The sequence below is a fragment of the Capra hircus genome, chromosome 6 (genome assembly GCF_001704415.2).
Source record: "Capra hircus breed San Clemente chromosome 6, ASM170441v1, whole genome shotgun sequence".
Taxonomy (NCBI): Eukaryota; Metazoa; Chordata; class Mammalia; order Artiodactyla; family Bovidae; genus Capra; species Capra hircus.
Window position 1 is genome coordinate 87,127,356 of NC_030813.1, and position 19,892 is coordinate 87,147,247.

Below are 19,892 nucleotides of genomic sequence, written 5' to 3' on the forward strand. Positions count from 1 at the left end.
TCTATAACATGTCAAGTAACTAAGACAAAAGGATAAGTAGGGAACTTATTGCAAATATATGGTTATTCATAGTTATTATGAAGGGTAGATAGTAGCTTTTAGTACATTTTACAGTAAAAATGTCTGGTCTTTAGAAATGTAATTACATGGTTCTAAAGCACCTTTACAAATTCGTTGACACATGAATAGGCTGAACTTCGGTACCTTTGCCTTAGCCTTTTCTTTAATGGGTTCTGATTTGAACTGAGTCATTTTCAGTTTTTTCTCAAATTTGTCCTTGATATGTGAGGAAGATAGACATAGCATATATAGTTTCTGGAATGAAACTACGTGCAGTTTGTTTAAATGGGCAAACCATTACTTTATGCCTACATGTTTGAAGTACAGTTCCTTGAACAATTCAAGCAGTGTGTTTTAAAAAATTCATCCATTCATTAGTTGGCTGCATCGGGTGCTAGTTGCGGTACACAGGATCTTTCACTGTGGCACACAGACTCTCTGGTTGTGCTCAGTAGTTGTGGTATGTGGGTTTAGTTGCCCCTCAACATACGGGATCTTAGTTCCCAGACCAGGGATTAAACCTGTGTTCCCTGCATGGCAAGGCAGATTCTTAACCACTGGACCACCAGGAAAGTCCCTCAAACAATGTATTGTAAAGGAATTTAATAGTCATTATCCCAAAATTGCCTTGTGCTATTTGCTATACTATGATATGATATCATCACAACGTATAATATTTACTGAAGTCAAACTGAAATAGATACTTAAACTGAACTTTGAGACAATACTTGTCTTTCATAGATTTTAAGGAAATGGCTAGTTTTGAGACTTTACATTCCCATTTCATTATGGTTAAACCTTGACCAAATCTTACTGGTATAATTCAGGAGGTTGAATAATACTATTTTCTAAATCCAAGCTAGTTGGGATTATTTCTAAATATGCTTTTGAAACTCGTTTAAAATCATATTTAAGATGAACTATGGAGAGTAATTGGTCACAAAAGAATGCAATGGTTTTACTCCTTTTTTTAAAAAGAAGGTTTTGTCAAACTTATTGTTTGGACAATTGAAGATCATGGCAGAAAGAGCTCTTGTCATATACTGTACATAAGTGAGGCTTAGTTTTCTTTTACAAAATGCATTTGGCTATAAGGACTTATGGCAACTGATAGAAGAGCAAGTGGTCGTCATTCAGAAGAGATGAGAGGGAAGTAAAGGCTGAATATACGGAGCACTCCCATTTACTGACTTTCTAGCTGGCCCTTATTATTCATCTTGGACTTAAATTCTGTGACCAAAGATTCTATCCCTCACATAATAAGAATACTCTTAGAAATAAAAGCAAGACCACTACTACCATCTTTTTGGATAACATAATTATATGCAATTCCGACTAGGTTTCATATACGGTGGAATCTTCTAGAGTCTCATCTTGAGCGATAAATTATAACATCAAATGTAAATATGATTCACATACTGGTCACCAGTCAACATGTTAGAGATTCTGTAAGTCTGAAAAGGTAATATGCCTGAAGTTAGCCAATGTAATATACTCTGTAAAATGATTACTTTCAAAATAACCCAATTGCCTTTTATCCTCTGGGCAAATCCATAGAATTCTATAAGAATGTGATGTGAAGTTGTCATTTTTCTCTCATTTCCATTTACTTCTGTGGTTTTAATACCAACAAAGGTGAAGAACTGCTAATTAACACACACTTACACATGCACAGCACACACACACACACACACAAGAATATTAAAGGTCTTTTTTTCAGAATGTTTCAAAGCTACTTTTGTAGAATAAACAAGGTCCAGTTCTGAAGTTTTAGAACTTTTTGGTGTTGGTTTTTTAATGTGAGGGAAAACATGTGAAAACCTCCACTCCTTATACTTTTGGGGATACAGGGGGAAGGATCAGGGTCTTAGTGTGGAGGGTGAGGTTCGGGATAAGGTTGTCATTGAAGTGTGAGAAGTTCCTGAGTGGGAGAGGAAAGAGGGAATTTAGAATATAGCTAATATACTCATGAATCACATGAGTGTTGGGCTTGATTAGAAATCTGAATTTTCCTTGACATTGTGGCTGATCTGTTGATCTATTTTCACTCATGATTCTAATAATATGTTCTTTTATTCCCCTTGGGAGTGGTGAGCAGTCTATAAATAATACCTTATGTAGAGCTTCCTCTGATCTCTGCCCTTTGTTCTCATCTTCAGTGAGTTGGATGAGTGTTTAGCTTTTCCTAGGAAAACATTTTTCAATCATTAAACTTTTGGTGCAGAGTGTAGGAAAAGAATTTTTAATCCCCTTTTTATCTTGTCCAATATCTTTCAGAGTTCTGAAGTGATAGAAAGCAACATTTTCTCTGGTCATGATATATAGCAAAATCATGATGTTTTCTTGTTTTCCTTTACCAGTGTAGGAAGAGTCAATATATATAATATGTGGCATATGAAGAGTGTCAAATGTGTTTTGCTCTCATTTCCTTTAAACTTTTTGCATTCCTATATATTGTTAAGTTATCAAAATGTCTATAAATCTTAGAAAGAAGAAACTATAAAATAGGGTTATTTGTTCCATTACTAGGGTTAATAAGAGATCTGTTATTATCAGATGAGATGCATTGTTTACTGAGCTTGTATATTTTTAAACACACGTGGAGCCAAGCTCGAGGGGTAAAAGCTTCTATTAGCATCTTGATGAGAAGAGAACTTGTGTCAACCTAGAGAGAGTTATTAATATAAGATACAGAAACACATGCTGGCCCTCTTTAAGCATGAAAGGGGAATTTTATATTTGTCTAACCATTTTGCACACCATATTTTTAAATATTTACAATAAATATTGATTCATTACTGATCATTTTACCTTGTATAAACTTGCCTTGTGAAGTTACAACAGAATTCTCACAATAGTGATTATTTTTACACACTATAGGCTCTACCCACATGCAGAATTTGAAATGCATATTTTTCCTACATTATTTAAAAAAATTGGTTCAGTAATCATTCTTAAAGATTTCATGGTTACATGTAGATAGATATAAAACCAAGGATGCATTGGTTTGTTTTCTTTCTCTCTAACATCAGGGAGAGGAGCAGTCTGGTGAATCTGTTTGGTATATTTATAAAGATAATTCAGTTAATGATAGAATAAGCTTTTAAGACTCCACAAAAGGAGACATTTTGAAAGTGCTGGTGGGGGTGGAACTGGAGAGGTTGGTGTTGCTATTTCCAGAGGTGATGAGAACACTTTTAATTGCTCTTCACTTGACTCTCATGTTTCTAGGTGGATTAAGTTTGAAGAAAAAGTGGAACAGGGTGGAGAGAGATGGAGCAAACCCCACGTGGCCACCTTGTCCCTCCACAGTTTATTTGAGCTGAGGACGTGTATGGAGAAAGGATCCATCATGCTAGACAGGGAAGCTTCTTCTCTCCCGCAGTTGGTGGGTAAGTATGTTGTCTTGAGCTCTTAGCATTTTTTCTGCTCTATCTGCCTCTCCATGAATCTTTCTCAATGCAGATGACTTCTAGTATAAGCAGAGCTGAATATTCTATAGCATTTAATCTCTCTCTCCTTTTAATTTTTGTTATTATTCTAAAAATATTTGCCTATTTATTTTTGGCTGCATCAGGTCTTAGTTGTAGTACTTGTGATCTTCATTGAAGCACATGGGATCTTCCATCGGGGTGCACGGGCCTCTCTCTAGTTGCAGAATGCGGGTTTTTTTGTTGAAGTGCCTGGGTTTAGTAGTTGTAGCAAGTGGGCTTAGTTGCCCTGTGACATGTAGGATCTTAGTTCCCCAAACAAGAATCCAACCTGCATCCCCTGCACTGGAAGGCAGATTCTTAACCACTGGACCACCAGGGAAGTTCGTCTTTCTCTTAAGGTTTATTGCAGAAAATTTGGAAAGTACAGACAAATACTGAGAACAAAATTGAAAAGAAATCGTCCATTGTACTTCTATCTGAGCATAGCTGTTGTTAATATTTTGGCATATTTCCAGTTTTATTTCTAAGTCCTCTCTCTTATGCTTTTCACTTTTATGTTATTTTTAAAATTATAATTGGTACCATGTTTGCTTGGACAGATTTGCATTCCTTCAGATATTAGCATAGATTGAGGTTTTTAAATAGAACTCTCCCCCCATAGCCTTTGCTATAGTGGACTGGAAGTCTGCACACTAGATTTCTAGAACTTCTTGATCTTAGATATTGTGTTGAGCTTCTCTGGGCCTCAGTTTTGTCATCTGTAAGATAGGGTTTAAATCCTCTGTAAAAAGGAAGCTAGTCTATGTCTAGTCCCTCAGTTGGGTTGATTTTGTAGGTGACAGTCAAGCTTCTTTAGCTGTATGTAGGGAAAATTGGGTGGGGCAAGAAGCCCATGGAACCTTATTGATTAGTGAATGAGTTGGGTTTTGTTGCTGTTGAGGATCATTTGTAGAACCCCCGGCAAGGCACTGGCATCATGGTGCACGGCAACTTTGGCATCTTTGTGATTAGTGTTGTGTGGTGTTGAGTACTGTATCATGTCGAACACCTTGTACACACATTGCTGCATTCCAGAGAGTAATAACTGTTTTCATTTTCTAGCAAGAACCTGGCCTACGCTGTCTTATCGTTCAGATTGATGTGCTCAAGACCATGTTTTCCTTAAGCAGAGGTGCTTGTTATTCCAAAAAAATTCCATAGGTCGGTGACCTCTCCTCCTGTAGGGATGACTGCACTTTTTTAAAGGGCCTGCAGTGTGCTTACTCTGGGACTGTGGGAAGAGGATGTGGATCATGGCCCCACTGACCTGTGTAAAATTCTTGTGTAATCTCAAAATTTCTTTTAATATCAGAAGTCAAAGGCTTGCTGTGGGCATCTGTGTCTTTATAGACAGTGGGAAGTCTATAGCATGTGTATTAGACAAGAAGATTGGTTCTCAAATTAAGTATATATCTTGCTGATCTATACATATCTATGTCCTCTTAAGAGGGCTTGTTAGATTTACAAGGAAGCTCTACACTTGCTTATGGTGCAAGTGGAGAAGAGAGGAAGTCTAATGTGAAGATGCATAGAATGCATTGAATAGGTGAATAGAATGAATTCAGTTCAGTTCAGCTCGGTTGCCCAGTCGTGTCCGACTCTTTGCAACCCCATGAATTGCAGCACGCCAGGCCTTCCTGTCCATCACCATCTCCCGGAGTTCACTCAAACTCACATCGGTTGAGTCGGTGATGCCATCCAGCCATCTCATCCTCTGTCGTCCCCTTCTCCTCCTGCCCCCAATCCCTCCCAGCATCAGAGTCTTTTCCAATGAGTCAACTCTTCACATGAGGTGGCCAAAGTACTGGAGTTTCAGCTTTAGCATCATTCCTTCCAAAGGACACCCAAGGCTGATCTCCTTTAGAATGGACTGGTTGGATCTTCTTGCAGTCCAAGGGACTTTCAAGAGTCTTCTCCAATACCACAGTTCAAAAGCATCAATTCTTCAGCGCTCAGCTTTCTTCACAGTCCAACTTTCACATCCATACATGACCACTGGAAAAACCATAGCCTTGACTAAACAGACCTCTGCTGGCAAAGTAATGTCTCTGCTTTTGAATATGCTATCTAGGTTGGTCATAACTTTTCTTCCAAGGAGTAAGCGTCTTTTAATTTCATGGCTGCAATCACCATCTGCAGTGATTTTGGAGCCCCCTAAAATAAAGTCTGACACTATTTCCACTGTTTCCCCATCTATTTCCCATGAAGTGATGGGACCAGATGCCATGATCTTCGTTTTCTGAATGTTGAGCTTTAGGCCAACTTTTTCACTCTCCTCTTTCACTTTCATCAAGAGGTTTTTTAGTTCCTCTTCACTTTCTGCCATAAGGGTGGTGTCATCTGCATATCTGAGGTTGGTTTATGCATTTATTCAGCAGTGGTACATGGCCTTCTACCATGTACCAGACACTATTCTGGGCCCTGGAATTAGGTTTGCAAATCTACCACTTTGTAAGTGGAATATGTTACAAATCCATGTCCACATAAATAAGTAGTGAGAAGATAATGTAGGAAATACTGCTTTCTACAGAATTTTTCATAGTTGACAAAGCAGGTGAGCCTGAAAACGGACCTTTGATATGTGAGAAGAGATGTTGGTTTATTGTATCCAGGGAAGATCTGCAAAGACAGAGAGAAGCAAAGGAAAGGAATGGTTTTCTAGGCTATTTGTTTCACTGACTTATTCGCATTTGTTAAAAGCTGCAAGTGAGATTGTTATCTAAAAATGTATCATGGTTAATGAAAACCAGTCCAGTTTTTGAGTGAGAATCACAATTTCTGTATTTTCAGGCTTTAAGAACTAATGTAGAGCAAAGATGTCTGAATTTAGAAATGCCTAAAGGCAGAGCCAAATGGGATTAAACTTGTGACTGGGCAATGGATCGGCAAGATCCATAGGGGGAGAATATATGTTGTGGTTTAAGGGTCATTGAGGTTTCCTGTGTTGAATAAAAAAGTCCTACCTTAGACCATGGTTACTTCCTGTAATTCCACTATTTGGAGAGTCATTTCACTGAACCCAGGGTTTGTTCTCTATTAAAATATACCTACTCTCTGGCAGAGGTATGTATTCATTCCATGACAGGCAGAGTGATGTCGTAGAGAGAATGTTGGATTTAAAGTTGAGGAGTGGTTAATTAGGGTCTCCCTTTTGTAGCATGTATGACCATGGACAAGGCTCATTACTTAGCTCTTCATCCGTCTCTGTATATCATCCATGGAGGTGGATAAAGGTAGACCTCTCAGGGTTTTTGATAGAATTGAATGAGAATCTCAGATGTAATTGTTCTTACTTCCATGACTATACCAGGATAAAGTTTACCTAGCAAGACCTGAGTATAGACTGAGTCAGGTCAAGAGATGCTCAGAGACTTCATGAACAGGAGGAAAGATTCTGAAAGGTATAGTGGATAGAGCTAGAAACAACCTCATAGCTTCTTTGCTCTGCCTGAAGATGATCAGCAAGGGTGATGAATGTTAAAATTGAATTATATACTTGTGCTTTTTTATTAAACTGTCTTCGAGATCTTCAGAAGCTGAAAAAAGCTGTCTTACAGAGTTTCTGGTCTTCAGTAATTTGCTGACCCTTTCCATGTGGTAGAAGACCAAGTCCCACATGATATTGGAGCCTCATTAACCAATAGCCAAAGAGAGAGTTTCTGGTATCTACTACCTTTAGGTAGCATAGTCAGTAAAGAATTTGCCTACAGTGCAAGAGACCCCGGGTTTGATCCTTGAATTGGGAAGATACCCTGAAGAGGGAAATGGCAAACCACTCCAGTGTTCTTGCCTAGGAAACATCATGGACAGAGGAGCCTGGCAGGCTATAGTCCATGGGTCTAAGAGTTGGACACGACTTAGCCACTAAATCACCACCAAGAAAAGTTCATCAAGCAGTTTACATTCTCACTTTCATTTTCCATTACTTTTTGTTTATCAGTTGTGGCTTTTTTTCTCTGACCTCCACATGTTTGCTTTAATACAGTCATTCAGTTTTAAAATTGGACACCACTAGGTCGCTTTGAAGTGTCATCACTTAGTATTAGGCCTGCTGTACCACTCCTGAGGCAAGTGGGAGAGAGACAGCGCTGTCATTCTGGAGCTGATAACACAGAAAAACAATTCAGAGGCAAATAACGTACTTTACAAGGAAAATAAAGAAAGAACAAAAATGGACCAGATTGGGAGGAGTAGAGAAAAAAGCCTGTTTGAGAGAGTGTCAGTGACTGAAAGAAATACTTAAAAATCTTCTGACAGAATCAAAGCTTTACAGCAGATTAAACAACATGAAAGAAAAAAACTGCCATGATATCGAGTGATAAAAATTGGTGAGGTACCTTGAATTACTGCCATTATTTGATTATTAAAAAATCTTTTTCTAACAGAGGATGCAGTCTGTTATTGTCTCCTGAATGGTGCTGTTATTCAGAGTTGAGAATTATGTGCAGCTATGTCTTAAGATACATCTCCTCTTCACCCCACTTTTATTTCCACAAAAGAGAAGAGAAAGAAATCATGGCAAGTGTGACTATATGAAACAAACAATAGCATGATTTTAATCCTTTTTTGCAGCCTACCTGCTACTTCTTCTCAGTCGCCTCCAAGGGGCACCCTCCCTTTTTAAGTGCAAAGTCACCACCATATGAGGCCACAAGCTGTGCCTGAAGCTGTGTCACTTCTCACACTTGTGTACAAAATTCAGCCTCATTCTGATTCTTCCCAGGACCTAGTTTTTCTTCTTGAAGATCCCCTTCTAAACACTAATAGAAAATTTGTCTTATTTAAGGGATAATGTCATTGTATAGGTTATTTTGATAGCTTCATTATTGCAATCGTATTATTATTTTACACTTAAAGAATGTCATTCACATATGAAGCCAAGTACGTGGGAATTTTCCTCCCCTCCTAAGTTAAAAAAAATTTATAAGCCATTTCAGGTATTATGATGGGAAATGATTAGGAAAATGTAGTTCTATTTTTGGAGCTCTAATTTTTATATTTAAAGGCATTCCTGAGCTGTGCATGTTGGCAGATATATTAGTCATGTTATTTCTTGCTTTTAACACCTTTTATATTTTCAAAATGATAATATATTTATTTTTCATCACAAAAGTAAAATATGTTCATTTTTAGTAATGCAGAAAAAATGTAGCACATGAAAATCAAAATACCATTAATCTTATCGTAGAGATATTTTTCTCAACAGTTTTTGGGTACATCTCTGTTTACACATATGAAATTTATTTTAGAGCTGGAATCATACCATAACCCTCTAATCTGCCCTTCCTTACTGAAAAACATAGTAGGAATATTTCCATGTTACTAAACATAAATATAAACATCATTTTAATGGCTGCAAAATAGTTATTAACCTATAATTGGGCTTTTAAGTTGCCGTCAAGTGTTTATCATAAAGACAAGAAATGAACATTTTTGTTATTCTTTTGTGAAATTGCTTATTTCTTGATTATGGGTTTCTAATGGTGAAATATTCAAAGGGTTTGAACATTGTAAAGGGTTTTGTTTTGTATTGCCCAAGTAGCCTTCAAGAAAGCTTGTCCTGGTTGTTACTGTCATCATGGACACTGTCTATTACATAAGACATTCACATCGCTGGAGACTGGTCTTTTAAATTTTGCCAACTGGATAGATTAACATAAAATGGGTTACATTTGTATAAATCTGAGTTCGGTTAGTCTTGAAACTGTATATTTCTTGGGCTTTTGCGTGTTTTTTAAAAGAATATTACCCTTAATCTTTTCTGGGGGGAGAATGACCATCTTTCTCTTCATTTTTTTTTTCCTGTTTGGTCTAGTGTTTCCTTTTAAAATATGGAGAAGTATTGTGTGATATGGAAAAAGATCTAAACTGTGAATCAGAAAACTTGGTTTAATTTGGAGTCGGGGGGGGTGGGGCATTGCCCTATTAAAGCTGTGTCTGTGAGTGTCTCCTCTCTTGCGCTTTCTTTCATCTGTTTAAGAGTTTGAACTTGATGCTTTTTTGAATTTCCTTTCACCTCTGGGAACATTTTGAGCAGGCGCTTTCTCTCTCTATTGGTAGTGTTGGTGGGATTTCGAATATTGAAGGCTTAATTTCAGTGTAGCTGTAAAATGTTAACTGCCTCCACTTTCCTTGAAAGGTTTTGTAGTTTATGCTTAAGAGACCCCTGTAATGTGGGCCATTTTTATGGAAACTTAATAAAGGGCATAAGCTACACAGATGTTTTAATGTGTTCTAACTGGTGATTTCCAGAAATTAGTAACAGAGGGCTGGCTGTGCATTATATATGGATTAGTTTGAGATTACAGGGGAAGGCAAGAATAGAGGGAGGCCCTGCCAAGAAAGGGTAGATAAGAAACACTTTAATCCACAACCCTGAAATTAGAGTATGAGTTTGATATGCTTGCAGTAGGTATGCCAGGGCTGTATGTTTATTTTTATGGTTCTTCTGTAAAATGGACTTTCCACTTTGATTGAGACTTCAAGGGAAAGGAGAGAGGTTTGTGTTCAGTAGCACTTAATTATTTTAATATGGAACAGAGGGTTAATTATAATTACAGGGTCTGTTCTGAGAGTTTTACTGAGTAAGGGTTGTGTAGTTAAAAATACTCAGAGCTATCACTCTCAAGCCAAAACATTCCTATGGTAGAAACTCTTCCTGCCTTTCCCAGGCTGTCTACAAAGTGGTCCAGTGATATGTGACATTGACAGCATCTGTGTAAGGCATGTGATGGAAAGCCTGGATTCAGCCTCTCCTTGGATCCCAGGAAGTTGACTGTGCACTGTGTGAACTGTCAGCTCTCACAGTGAGACCAGTTCTATGAGTGCTTGTTAAAAAGAGGACTCATGAGAGGTACAGTCATGCTCAAACAAAGCCCCTTGAACATCTGTAACTTCTCTTTGCAAAAAGAGATGTCCGTGTTTGGAAGATGCTGTTGTCCTATCAGTACCCATTAATTTTCTTGTCAGACTTTTGGAGAAGAAGAGCTTTTGTTCTCTCCTCCACTTTTGTATACAGAGAAGTTTGTGCAAGAGGAAAGTAATTGACGTGTGCTCGATGCAGCCATGTGTCTGCAAAAGGTGGGCCCGGGACCCGTTGTTCTGGTTCTCTGCTGGGGACCCAAGTCCTAACCACAGACATGAGGTGTTGTTCCACCATTGCCTATTTCATACAGATTCTGTGATAGTTTCTCCTGTGCCCCATTTTGGACAAAAGAGTATCAACCTGTGGTGTGACATGCTACATTTATGTCCTACTACTGACATGTTGATTTGTGGGAAAGAGGACTTCTTGTTTTCTGATAGAGTAAAACATATCCTTCAAGCAGACACACTCATGGAGCAATTTCTATGAAGCACATTCATCCTTTCTAGTTAGAACCATTCTGGAAAATAAAAGAGTGAATAGAAATTTGGGGGAAAGATTTTTCTAAGATTATTTTATTTTATTATATTTTATTGAGGCATAGTTGACGTACAATATTGTATTGGTTTCAGGTGTACAACATTATGAATTGGCATTTATATACTTTATGGATTGGCTTCCCTGGTGGCTCAGAGGTTAAAGCGTCTGCCTCCAATGCAGGAGACCTGGGTTCAATCCCTGGGTCGGGAAGATCCCCTGGAGAAGGAAATGGCAACCCACTCCAGTATTCTTGCCTGGAGAATCCCCTGGACGGAGGAGCCTGGTAGGCTACAGTCCACGGGGTCGCAAAGAGTCGGACACAACTGAGCGACTTCACCTTCCTTCCTTCACCTTCATGAATTGACAACCATGAAAAGTCTAGTAACTGTCTGTCACCATACAGAGTGATTAGCATATTATTATTGACAGTATTCCCTGTGCTATCATTACATTATGTGGTTTATTTATTTCAGAATGAATTTTATACCTCTTAATTCCTTTCATTTGCATCGCCCACCCTTTCATCTCTCCCGTACTCTGGCAACCACTATTTTCTCTGTGTCTTTTGGTCAGGTTCTGTTTTTGTTCATTTGTTTTGTAGATTCCACAAGTGAAATTTATTTTGTAGATTCCATAAATGACATCATTTGGTATTTGTGTTTCTGTCTGACTTATTTCACCTAGTGTAATATTCTTTAGATCCATCCATATAGTTACAAAAGGCAAGATTTCAGTCCTTTTTTATGGCTAAGTAATACTTCATTTTATATATATATGTGAGCTGCCGTCTATGGGGTGGCACAGAGTTGGACACGACTGAAGCAACCTAGCAGTAGCAGCAGCAGCAGCAGCAGCAGCAGCAGCAGCAGCATATATATATACATATACATATACACACATATATATTAAAGTTATATATCACATTTTCTTTGTCCATTCATCTGTCAGTGCAGACTTAGGTTGCTTTTATACCTTGGCTATTGTAAATAATGCTGCAGTGAATATAGGGGTGCATATATTGTTTTGTTTTGTTTTTAGTTTTTTATTTTTTTAATTTTAAAATCTTTAATTCTTACATGCATTCCCAAACATGAACCCCCTTCCCACCTCCCTCCCCATAACATCTCTCTGGGTCATCCCCATGCACCAGCCCCAAGCAAGCTGTATCCAGTGTCAGACATAGACTGGCGATTCAATTCTTACATGATAGTATACATGTTAGAATGCCATTCTCCCAAATCATCCCACCCTCTCCCTCTCCCTCTGAGTCCAAAAGTCCGTTATACACATCTGTGTCTTTTTTCCTATCTTGCATACAGGATCGTCATGGCCATCTTTCTAAATTCCATATATATGTATTAGTATACTGTATTGGTGTTTTTCTTTCTGGCTTACTTCACTCTGTATAATCTGCTCCAGTTTCATCCATCTCATCAGAACTGATTCAAATGAATTCTTTTTAATGGCTGAGTAATACTCCATTGTGTATATGTACCACAGCTTTCTTATCCATTCATCTGCTGATGGACATCTAGGTTGTTTCCATGTCCTGGCTATTATAAACAGTGCTGCGATGAACACTGGGGTACATGTGTCTCTTTCAATTCTGGTTTCCTCGGTGTGTATGCCCAGCAGTGGGATTGCTGGGTCATAAGGTAGTTCTATTTGCAATTTTTTAAGGAATCTCCACACTGTTCTCCATAGTGGCTGTACTAGTTTGCATTCCCACCAACAGTGTAGGAGGGTTCCCATATATTGTTTTGAATTAGTGTTTTGTTTTCTTTGTCCAAGAATCTAGAAATGGAATTGCTGGGCTGTGTGATTGTCCTATTTTTAGTCTTTTGAGGAACCTCCATACCATTTTCTGTAGTGGCTGCACCAATTTACATTCCCACTAACAGTATGCTGCTGCTGCTAAGTCACTTCAGTCATGTCTGACTCTGTGCGACCCTTAGACGGCAGCCCACCAGGCTCCCCCGTCCCTGGGATTCTCCAGGCAAGAACACTGGAGTGGGTTGCCATTTCCTTCTCCAATGCATGAAAGTGAAAAGTGAGAGTGAAGTTGCTCAGTTGTGTCCGACTCTTCGTGACCCCATGGACTGCAGCCTACCAGGCTCCTCCATCCATGGGATTCTCCAGGCAAGAACACTGAAGTGGACTGCCATTTCCTTCTCCAAGGGTTCCCTTTTTGCCACATCCTCACTAACACTTGCTAATTTGTTGTGTTTTTGATGGTAACATTCTGATAGGTGTGATATCTCCTTGTGGTTTTGATTTGCATGTCCCTGATGATTAATGATGTTGAACACCTTTTCAGGTGTCTGTTGGCCATCTATATGTCTTCTTGGAAAAACGTCCATTCTGATCTTCTGCCCACTTAAAAATTAAACTTTTTGAATTTTTTTTGATATTGAAATATGTGAGTTCTTTAGTACTTTAAATGTTAGCCCCTATTAAATATATTATTTTCAAATATCTTTTCCCATTCAGTAGGTTGTCTTTTTGTTTTGTTGATGGTTTCTTTTACTGTGCAAAAGCTTTTTATTTTGATGTAGTTCCATTTGTTTATTTTTGTTTTTGTTGCCTTTGCCTGAGGAGACAGATCTAAATATTACTGAGACTGAAGTCAGAGAGTATATTGCCTATGTTTTTTCCATGAGTTTTATGGTTTGAGGTGTTACATTTACGTCTTTAACCCATTTGAGTTTATTTTTGTAAACAGTGTGAGAAGGTAGTTTAAAGCTAGTAGAAATTTTAGGTTGTTTTTTTTTTTTCGTAGAAAAACTAAGATATTAAACTTTCTAGAAAATTCTGGTCAGGTTATACTTTAAAATGAATAATAGAATATGTGGTAAAGGCTTTATTTGGATCTAAACAGGAAGAATAAACCTCCCTTCTTAGAAAAGACTAACGTATAATTTTGTACTTTAACCTTTCTTTCACTGGATTAATTAGTGTTCAAATAACCTGATGTGGGCAAAGGTATTATCTTTTTTTTTTTTTTTAACTTTGTCTTATAAGGAACTTACGGAAGGATTTGGGAGAATAGATGAAGAAAATCAATAATGACGTGATGCTAAATTTTATATAGTCTCTTCAAGATTTTTTCGTATCATTTATATTTCTGGCACACTTCCTATGAAAGAGTACATGAAATTTTCTAATCTTACTTTTAAACAATTGGAAAGCATAATTTATTGTGTTACTCATAGAAGAATGTGATTAATATGAATTCACTCTCAACCAGGATTGAAAAAAATTTACAAGACAGTTCTTCCTCTCCAAAGATGTAATTAATAGTGGAATATTTCTAACTCTCTTTAATGCCAGTAGCACTATACCCTGTATCTTTACCTTCACAGAAAGTGGGAAGTTGGAAATTGAAAAATAATATATTGATTTGAGGATAACATCCATAAAATTAGAGTTTAAAAATTTAAATAACTTACTAAAAAAATGGGTTAAAAAAATTTAACTTTGTGGTCTTGTGACTGAATTTTGGTTTTGCTTTGTTTTTATTTCAGAGATGATTGTTGACCATCAGATTGAGACAGGCCTATTGAAACCTGACCTTAAGGATAAGGTGACCTATACTTTGCTCCGGAAGCACCGGCATCAAACCAAGAAATCCAACCTTCGATCCCTGGCTGACATTGGGAAGACCGTCTCCAGTGCAAGTAGGATGTTTACCAACCCTGATAATGGTAATGCAGGGGCCGCCTGGCTGCTGCTCTTTCTTACCTGCCTTCCTCACTGGACTCCACCTCTTGTCACCTTTTTTTAAAAATCCCTCTTTTTATTTCTTCTTTTCTCAACTCATATGCCACAACCATTTCATAATGACATGTTTTAACCAACTGGGCAGATTGGCAGTCTTGTTGGAAAGATTTCAGCAATTACTGTAGGCTGCAAATGCCAAGACACCATGGTTGCTCCATATACCTCGATTCTGATCGACTGAGGGGGTTTGGTAATAATGCAGTGATGAAACAACTGAATGTTTCCAATGAATCAGCATGCCTGTATATTATTGAGTACATCAAGGAATATGCTTTTGACATGCTAGTTTGTCAGAATTAGGAGGACAGACTAAGCTTTGATAGGTACTCTGAAATCTCGCATTGTGAAGTGTTTGCTTGATGTATGAGATGGTGTCCAGCCTATAAATGGTCGTTCATCAAAATAAGGTTCAATATTATTTTTACTACTTAAAAAAACCAATCTGCTCTTTTGCTATGTGATAGATATGAGAATAGTTATTCAGGTAGGATATTAGCCCCATTATGTAACAATAGGAAAGGTACTGTGTTTTATTTATACTCTTTTACATTTACCAGAATTTCTTGCAAAGTGTCTGTCTTCTGTATCATTTTCTTTGTTTTGAATAAATTTCATAATTGGGTGTAGGCTGAGAAGGGAGAAGTTATTCTCATGAGGTATGGAAAATTAAGGTGTAAAGACCTGCTAAGCATTGGACTGGTCAAACTAGGCCTCTTCCATTCCACCCCCAGTCTTTTTGGTGTTAAGAGAAATGAGTAGATAAGGGAACTTTTAATTTGCTGTTCTCAGCTGCACTTTCAGAATAATAGAAAACATGTTGTCATAGAAAAGATGGACTAAGTGAAGTGTATAAACTGAATTCTAACTCAGTTCACTCTATTTCTGGAAATTGAGTTTTCTTACTTAATATTAAAATTAATGGCTTTCTGGCAGAGAGCTTACTATTAGCAAACTTTGCTATATTTTTGAATCATTCCACATTGTTTTTTTAAATGAGTGTTTAGTAAATAAGCGGAATCAGATGAAAAGTTCGATTCTGTTGAGTAACTTTTATATTTATGTCATTGCTGCTGAGTACAAATCAGGACTTGATATATTGTTTTGTCAGTTATTTACAACTTTAAAAAGAGTTAGAGAAAATGCTAATAATGCAGGTTAAGCTTACCTATGTAGTATCGATAGCCAATGTCTTAGCTTGGGCTCCTATAATATGTTACCAAAGATTGCTATAAATACTTAAAGAACAAGCATTTATTTCTCACAGTTCTGGAAGCTGGGAAATCCAAGATCAAGAAGCCACAAGTGCGGTTCTTGGTGAGGGCCCACTTTGGCTTGTAGGTGGTCACCTTATCATTCTATCTTCAGGTGGAGGAGAGAAATCGATCATCTTTTTCCTATTTCTTTTTATAAGGATGCTCTTATGGGAGCCAAAATTTATATGCTGAAATCCTAACCCCCAATGTAATGGTACTAGGAGGAGGGGCATTTGGGGCAGAGTCTTCATAAATGGAATTAGCACCCTTTACATCTAGGGTTAGGATTTCAGCATATGAATTTTGGGAGAATGAAAGCATTCAGTCCATAACAACTGTTAGAATGTGAATCGTACAAGGAATTGAGGAAATATTCTTTCAGTATTAAAAAACTTTTATTCAGTTTAATGAAGGAATCACCCACGCCATTGATGATTGAGTCGATACATTTTCATTGCTTCCCTTTTGTCTTACTCGATAGCATATATGATAATGGATGTTCAGCATGGGTGTTAGGCTTATGCTTGTTTGTCAGTTGCAACCATAAGTCAGCTACTGATAGAAGAGTTTGGTAAAACTCAACAAAAGCATTGTATGAGAATCAACTGGCTGTATGCAGTTTACAATAGAGTATTGTACATTTATTATTCGTATGTATGCTATACATCTTTAAATCAGTAAAATTTACCACTCACACCCATTTGCACTTGTACACACACACACACACACACACACGCGTGCGCACGCACGCACAAGCGTGCACAAGTGTTTTCACCAGAGAGCTGCTTCTCAAACATTTACCAAAACACCCACTACCACAGCCCACCACTGTCTATCCATGGCTAAATTTTTTAGGATCCTGATGTGGCTTTGGATTCAAGATGATTGAATGATTTTAAAAAGAAATGAAAAACATTTTTATTTGTAATAAATTAGGGAAGAATCAGGTTTACAATATCTTAATTATTGTGAAATTTCTACTTATCCAAGACAACTGTGAATTCTGGTGGATATATCTGCCAGGTATGAAATTTGAGGCAAGTGCCATATTTTATATATTGAGGCAAGCTCAATTTATTAATGGAGGCATTTCTATCAAGTTAGTGTCACAGGAAGAAAATTAATGAGGTTTTCCTTTCCTCTGGTGTTAGATTTTCCTTTACTTACCATCTTTTTCTTTCTATTATTTTGGGCTGAACCATATACAGTTGCCATTTTTGTGGGTAAAATATAGTTGGCAACCAACAGTTTCCTATGGTTCTATTTAATAGTTTGGTCAGAGATACTTAGGTAATAATTCTGTATTATTTTAGTTTACTGTGAAAGAATGACATTAAAGCCTAAGAATGTTCCTTCAGTTCAGTTCAGTTCAATTCAGTCACTCACTGGTGTCCGACTCTTTGCGACCCCATGAATCGCAGCACGCCAGGCCTCCCTGTCCATCGCCATCTCCCGGAGTTCACTCAAACTCACGTCCATTGAGTTAGTGATGCCATCCAGCCATTTCATCCTCTGTCGTCCCCTTCTCCTCCTGCCCCCAGTCCCTCCCAGCATCACGGTCTTTTCCAATGAGTCAGCTCTTCGCATGAGGTGGCCAAAGTACTGGAGTTTCAGCTTTAGCATCATTCCTTCCAAAGAACACCCAGGGCTGATCTCCTCTAGAATGGACTGGTTGGATCTCCTTGCAGTCCAAGGGACTCTCAGGAGTCTTCTCCAAAACCACAGTTCAAAAGCATCAGTTCTTTGACGCTCAGCCTTCTTCACAGTCCAACACTTGCATCCATACATGACTACTGGAAGAACCATAGCCTTGACTAGATGGACCTTAGTCGGCAAAGTAATGTCTCTGCTTTTGAATATACTATCTAGGTTGGTCATAAATTTTATTCTAAGGAGTAAGTGTCTTTTAATTTCATGGCTGCAGTCACCATCGGCAGTGATTTTGGAGCCTAAAAAAATAAAGTCTGACACTATTTCCACTGTTTCCCCATCTATTTCCCATGAAGTGATGGGACCGGATGCTATGATCTTCGTTTTCTGAATGTTTCTGAGCTTTAGGCCAACTTTTTCACTGTCCTCTTTCACTTTCATCAAGAGGCTTTTTAGTTCCTCTTCACTTTCTGCCATAAGGGTGGTGTCATCTGCATATCTGAGGTTATTGGTATTTCTCCTGGCAATCTTGAGTCCAGCTTGTGCTTCTTCCAGCCCGGCGTTTCTCATGATAAACTAAGCATATAAGTTAAATAAGCAGGGTGACAATATACAACCTTGACGTACTCCTTTTCCTATTTGGAACCAGTCTATTGTTCCCTGTACAGTTCTAACTGTTGCTACTTGACCTGCATATAGGTTTCTCAAGAGTCAGGTCAGGTGGTCTGGTATTCCCATCTCTTTCAGAATTTTCCACAGTTTATTGTGATCCACACAGTCAAAGGCTTTGGCATAGTCAGTAAAGCAGAAATAGATATTTTTCTGGAACTCTCTTGCTCTCCCCATGATCCAGCAGATGTTGGCAATTTGATCTCTGGTTCCTCTGCCTTTTCTAAATCCAGCTTGAACATCTGGAAGTTCACGGTTTACGTATTGCTAAAGCCTGGCTTGGAGAATTTTGAGCATTACTTTACTAGCATGTGAGATGAGTGCAATTGTGCAGTAGTTTGACCTTTCTTTGGCATTGCCTTTCTTTGGGTTTGGAATGAAAACTGACCTTTTCCAGTCTTGTGGCCACTGCTGAGTTTTCCAAATTTGCTGGCATATTGAGTACAGCACTTTCACAGGATCATCTTCTAAATTTGAAATAACTCAACTGGAATTTCATCACCTCCACTAGCTTTGTTCGTAGTGATGCTTTCTAAGGCCCACTTGACTTCACATTAGCTCTAGGTGAGTGATCATACCATTGTGATTTTTTGTACAGTTCTTCTGTGTATTCTTGCCACCTCTTCTTAATATCTTTTGCTTCTGTTAGGTCCATACCATTTCTGTCCTTTACTGTGCCCATCTTTGCATGAAATGTTCCCTTGGTACCTCTAATTTTCTTGAAGAGATCTCTAGTCTTTCCCATTCTGTTGAATAACAGGTAAATTTGGCCTTGGAATACGTAATGAATCAGGGCGAAGGCTAATAGAATTTTGCCAAGAGAAGGCACTGGTCATAGCAAACACCCTCTTACCAACAACACAAGAGAAGACTCTACACATGGACATCATCAGATGGTCAACACTGAAATCAGATTGATTATATTCTTTGCAGCCAAAGATGAAGAAGCTCTATACAGTCAGCAAAAACAAGACCGGAAGCTGACTGTGGCTCAGATCATGAGCTCCTTATTGCCCAATTCAGACTTAAATTGAAGAAAGTAGGGAAAACTAGTAGACTATTCAGATATGACCTAAATCAAATCCCTTATGATTATACAGTAGAAGTGAGAAATATATTTAAGGGACTAAATCTGATAGATAAGAGTGCCGGATGAACTATGGATGGAGGTTTGTGACATTGTACAGGAGACAGGGATCAAGACCATCCCCATGGAAAGACATGCAAAAAAGCAAAATGCCTGTCTGGGGAGGGCTTACAAATAGCTGTGAAAAGAAGAGAAGGGAAAAGCAAAGGAGAAAAGGAAAGATATAAGCATCTGAATGCAGAGTTCCAGAGAATAGCAAGAAGAGATAAGAAAGCCTTCCTCAATGATCAATGCAAAGAAATAGAGGAAAACAACAGAATGGGAAAGACTAGAGATCTCTTCAAGAATGTTCCTTAATAGTGTTTAAAAGTCAAATAAGGTATATTTAGTTTACATTTTATTAGAAAGTGAAAGTTTGGGCCTAATTGGTATTCTTTCAAAAATATTTAGTAGTATGTTTCTGACAAGGTTACCTGATAACTCTGTTATAAAGAGCTATGTTTTATAGGATTATA

General features: G+C 38.0%; 1 protein-coding gene across 3 annotated transcripts in view; it reads left to right on the top strand.

The window, feature by feature from the left end:
- Positions 1 to 19,892, top strand: part of SLC4A4 (solute carrier family 4 member 4) — a 369,377-nt gene that overhangs the window by 161,224 nt on the left and 188,261 nt on the right. For all 3 annotated transcript variants that reach the window (XM_018049558.1, XM_013964709.2, XM_005681740.3), the window contains exons 5-6: positions 3,292 to 3,452; positions 14,463 to 14,642. In XM_018049558.1, the coding sequence (XP_017905047.1) occupies positions 3,292 to 3,452; positions 14,463 to 14,642 (341 nt within the window). The remainder of the gene's footprint in view (positions 1 to 3,291; positions 3,453 to 14,462; positions 14,643 to 19,892) is intronic.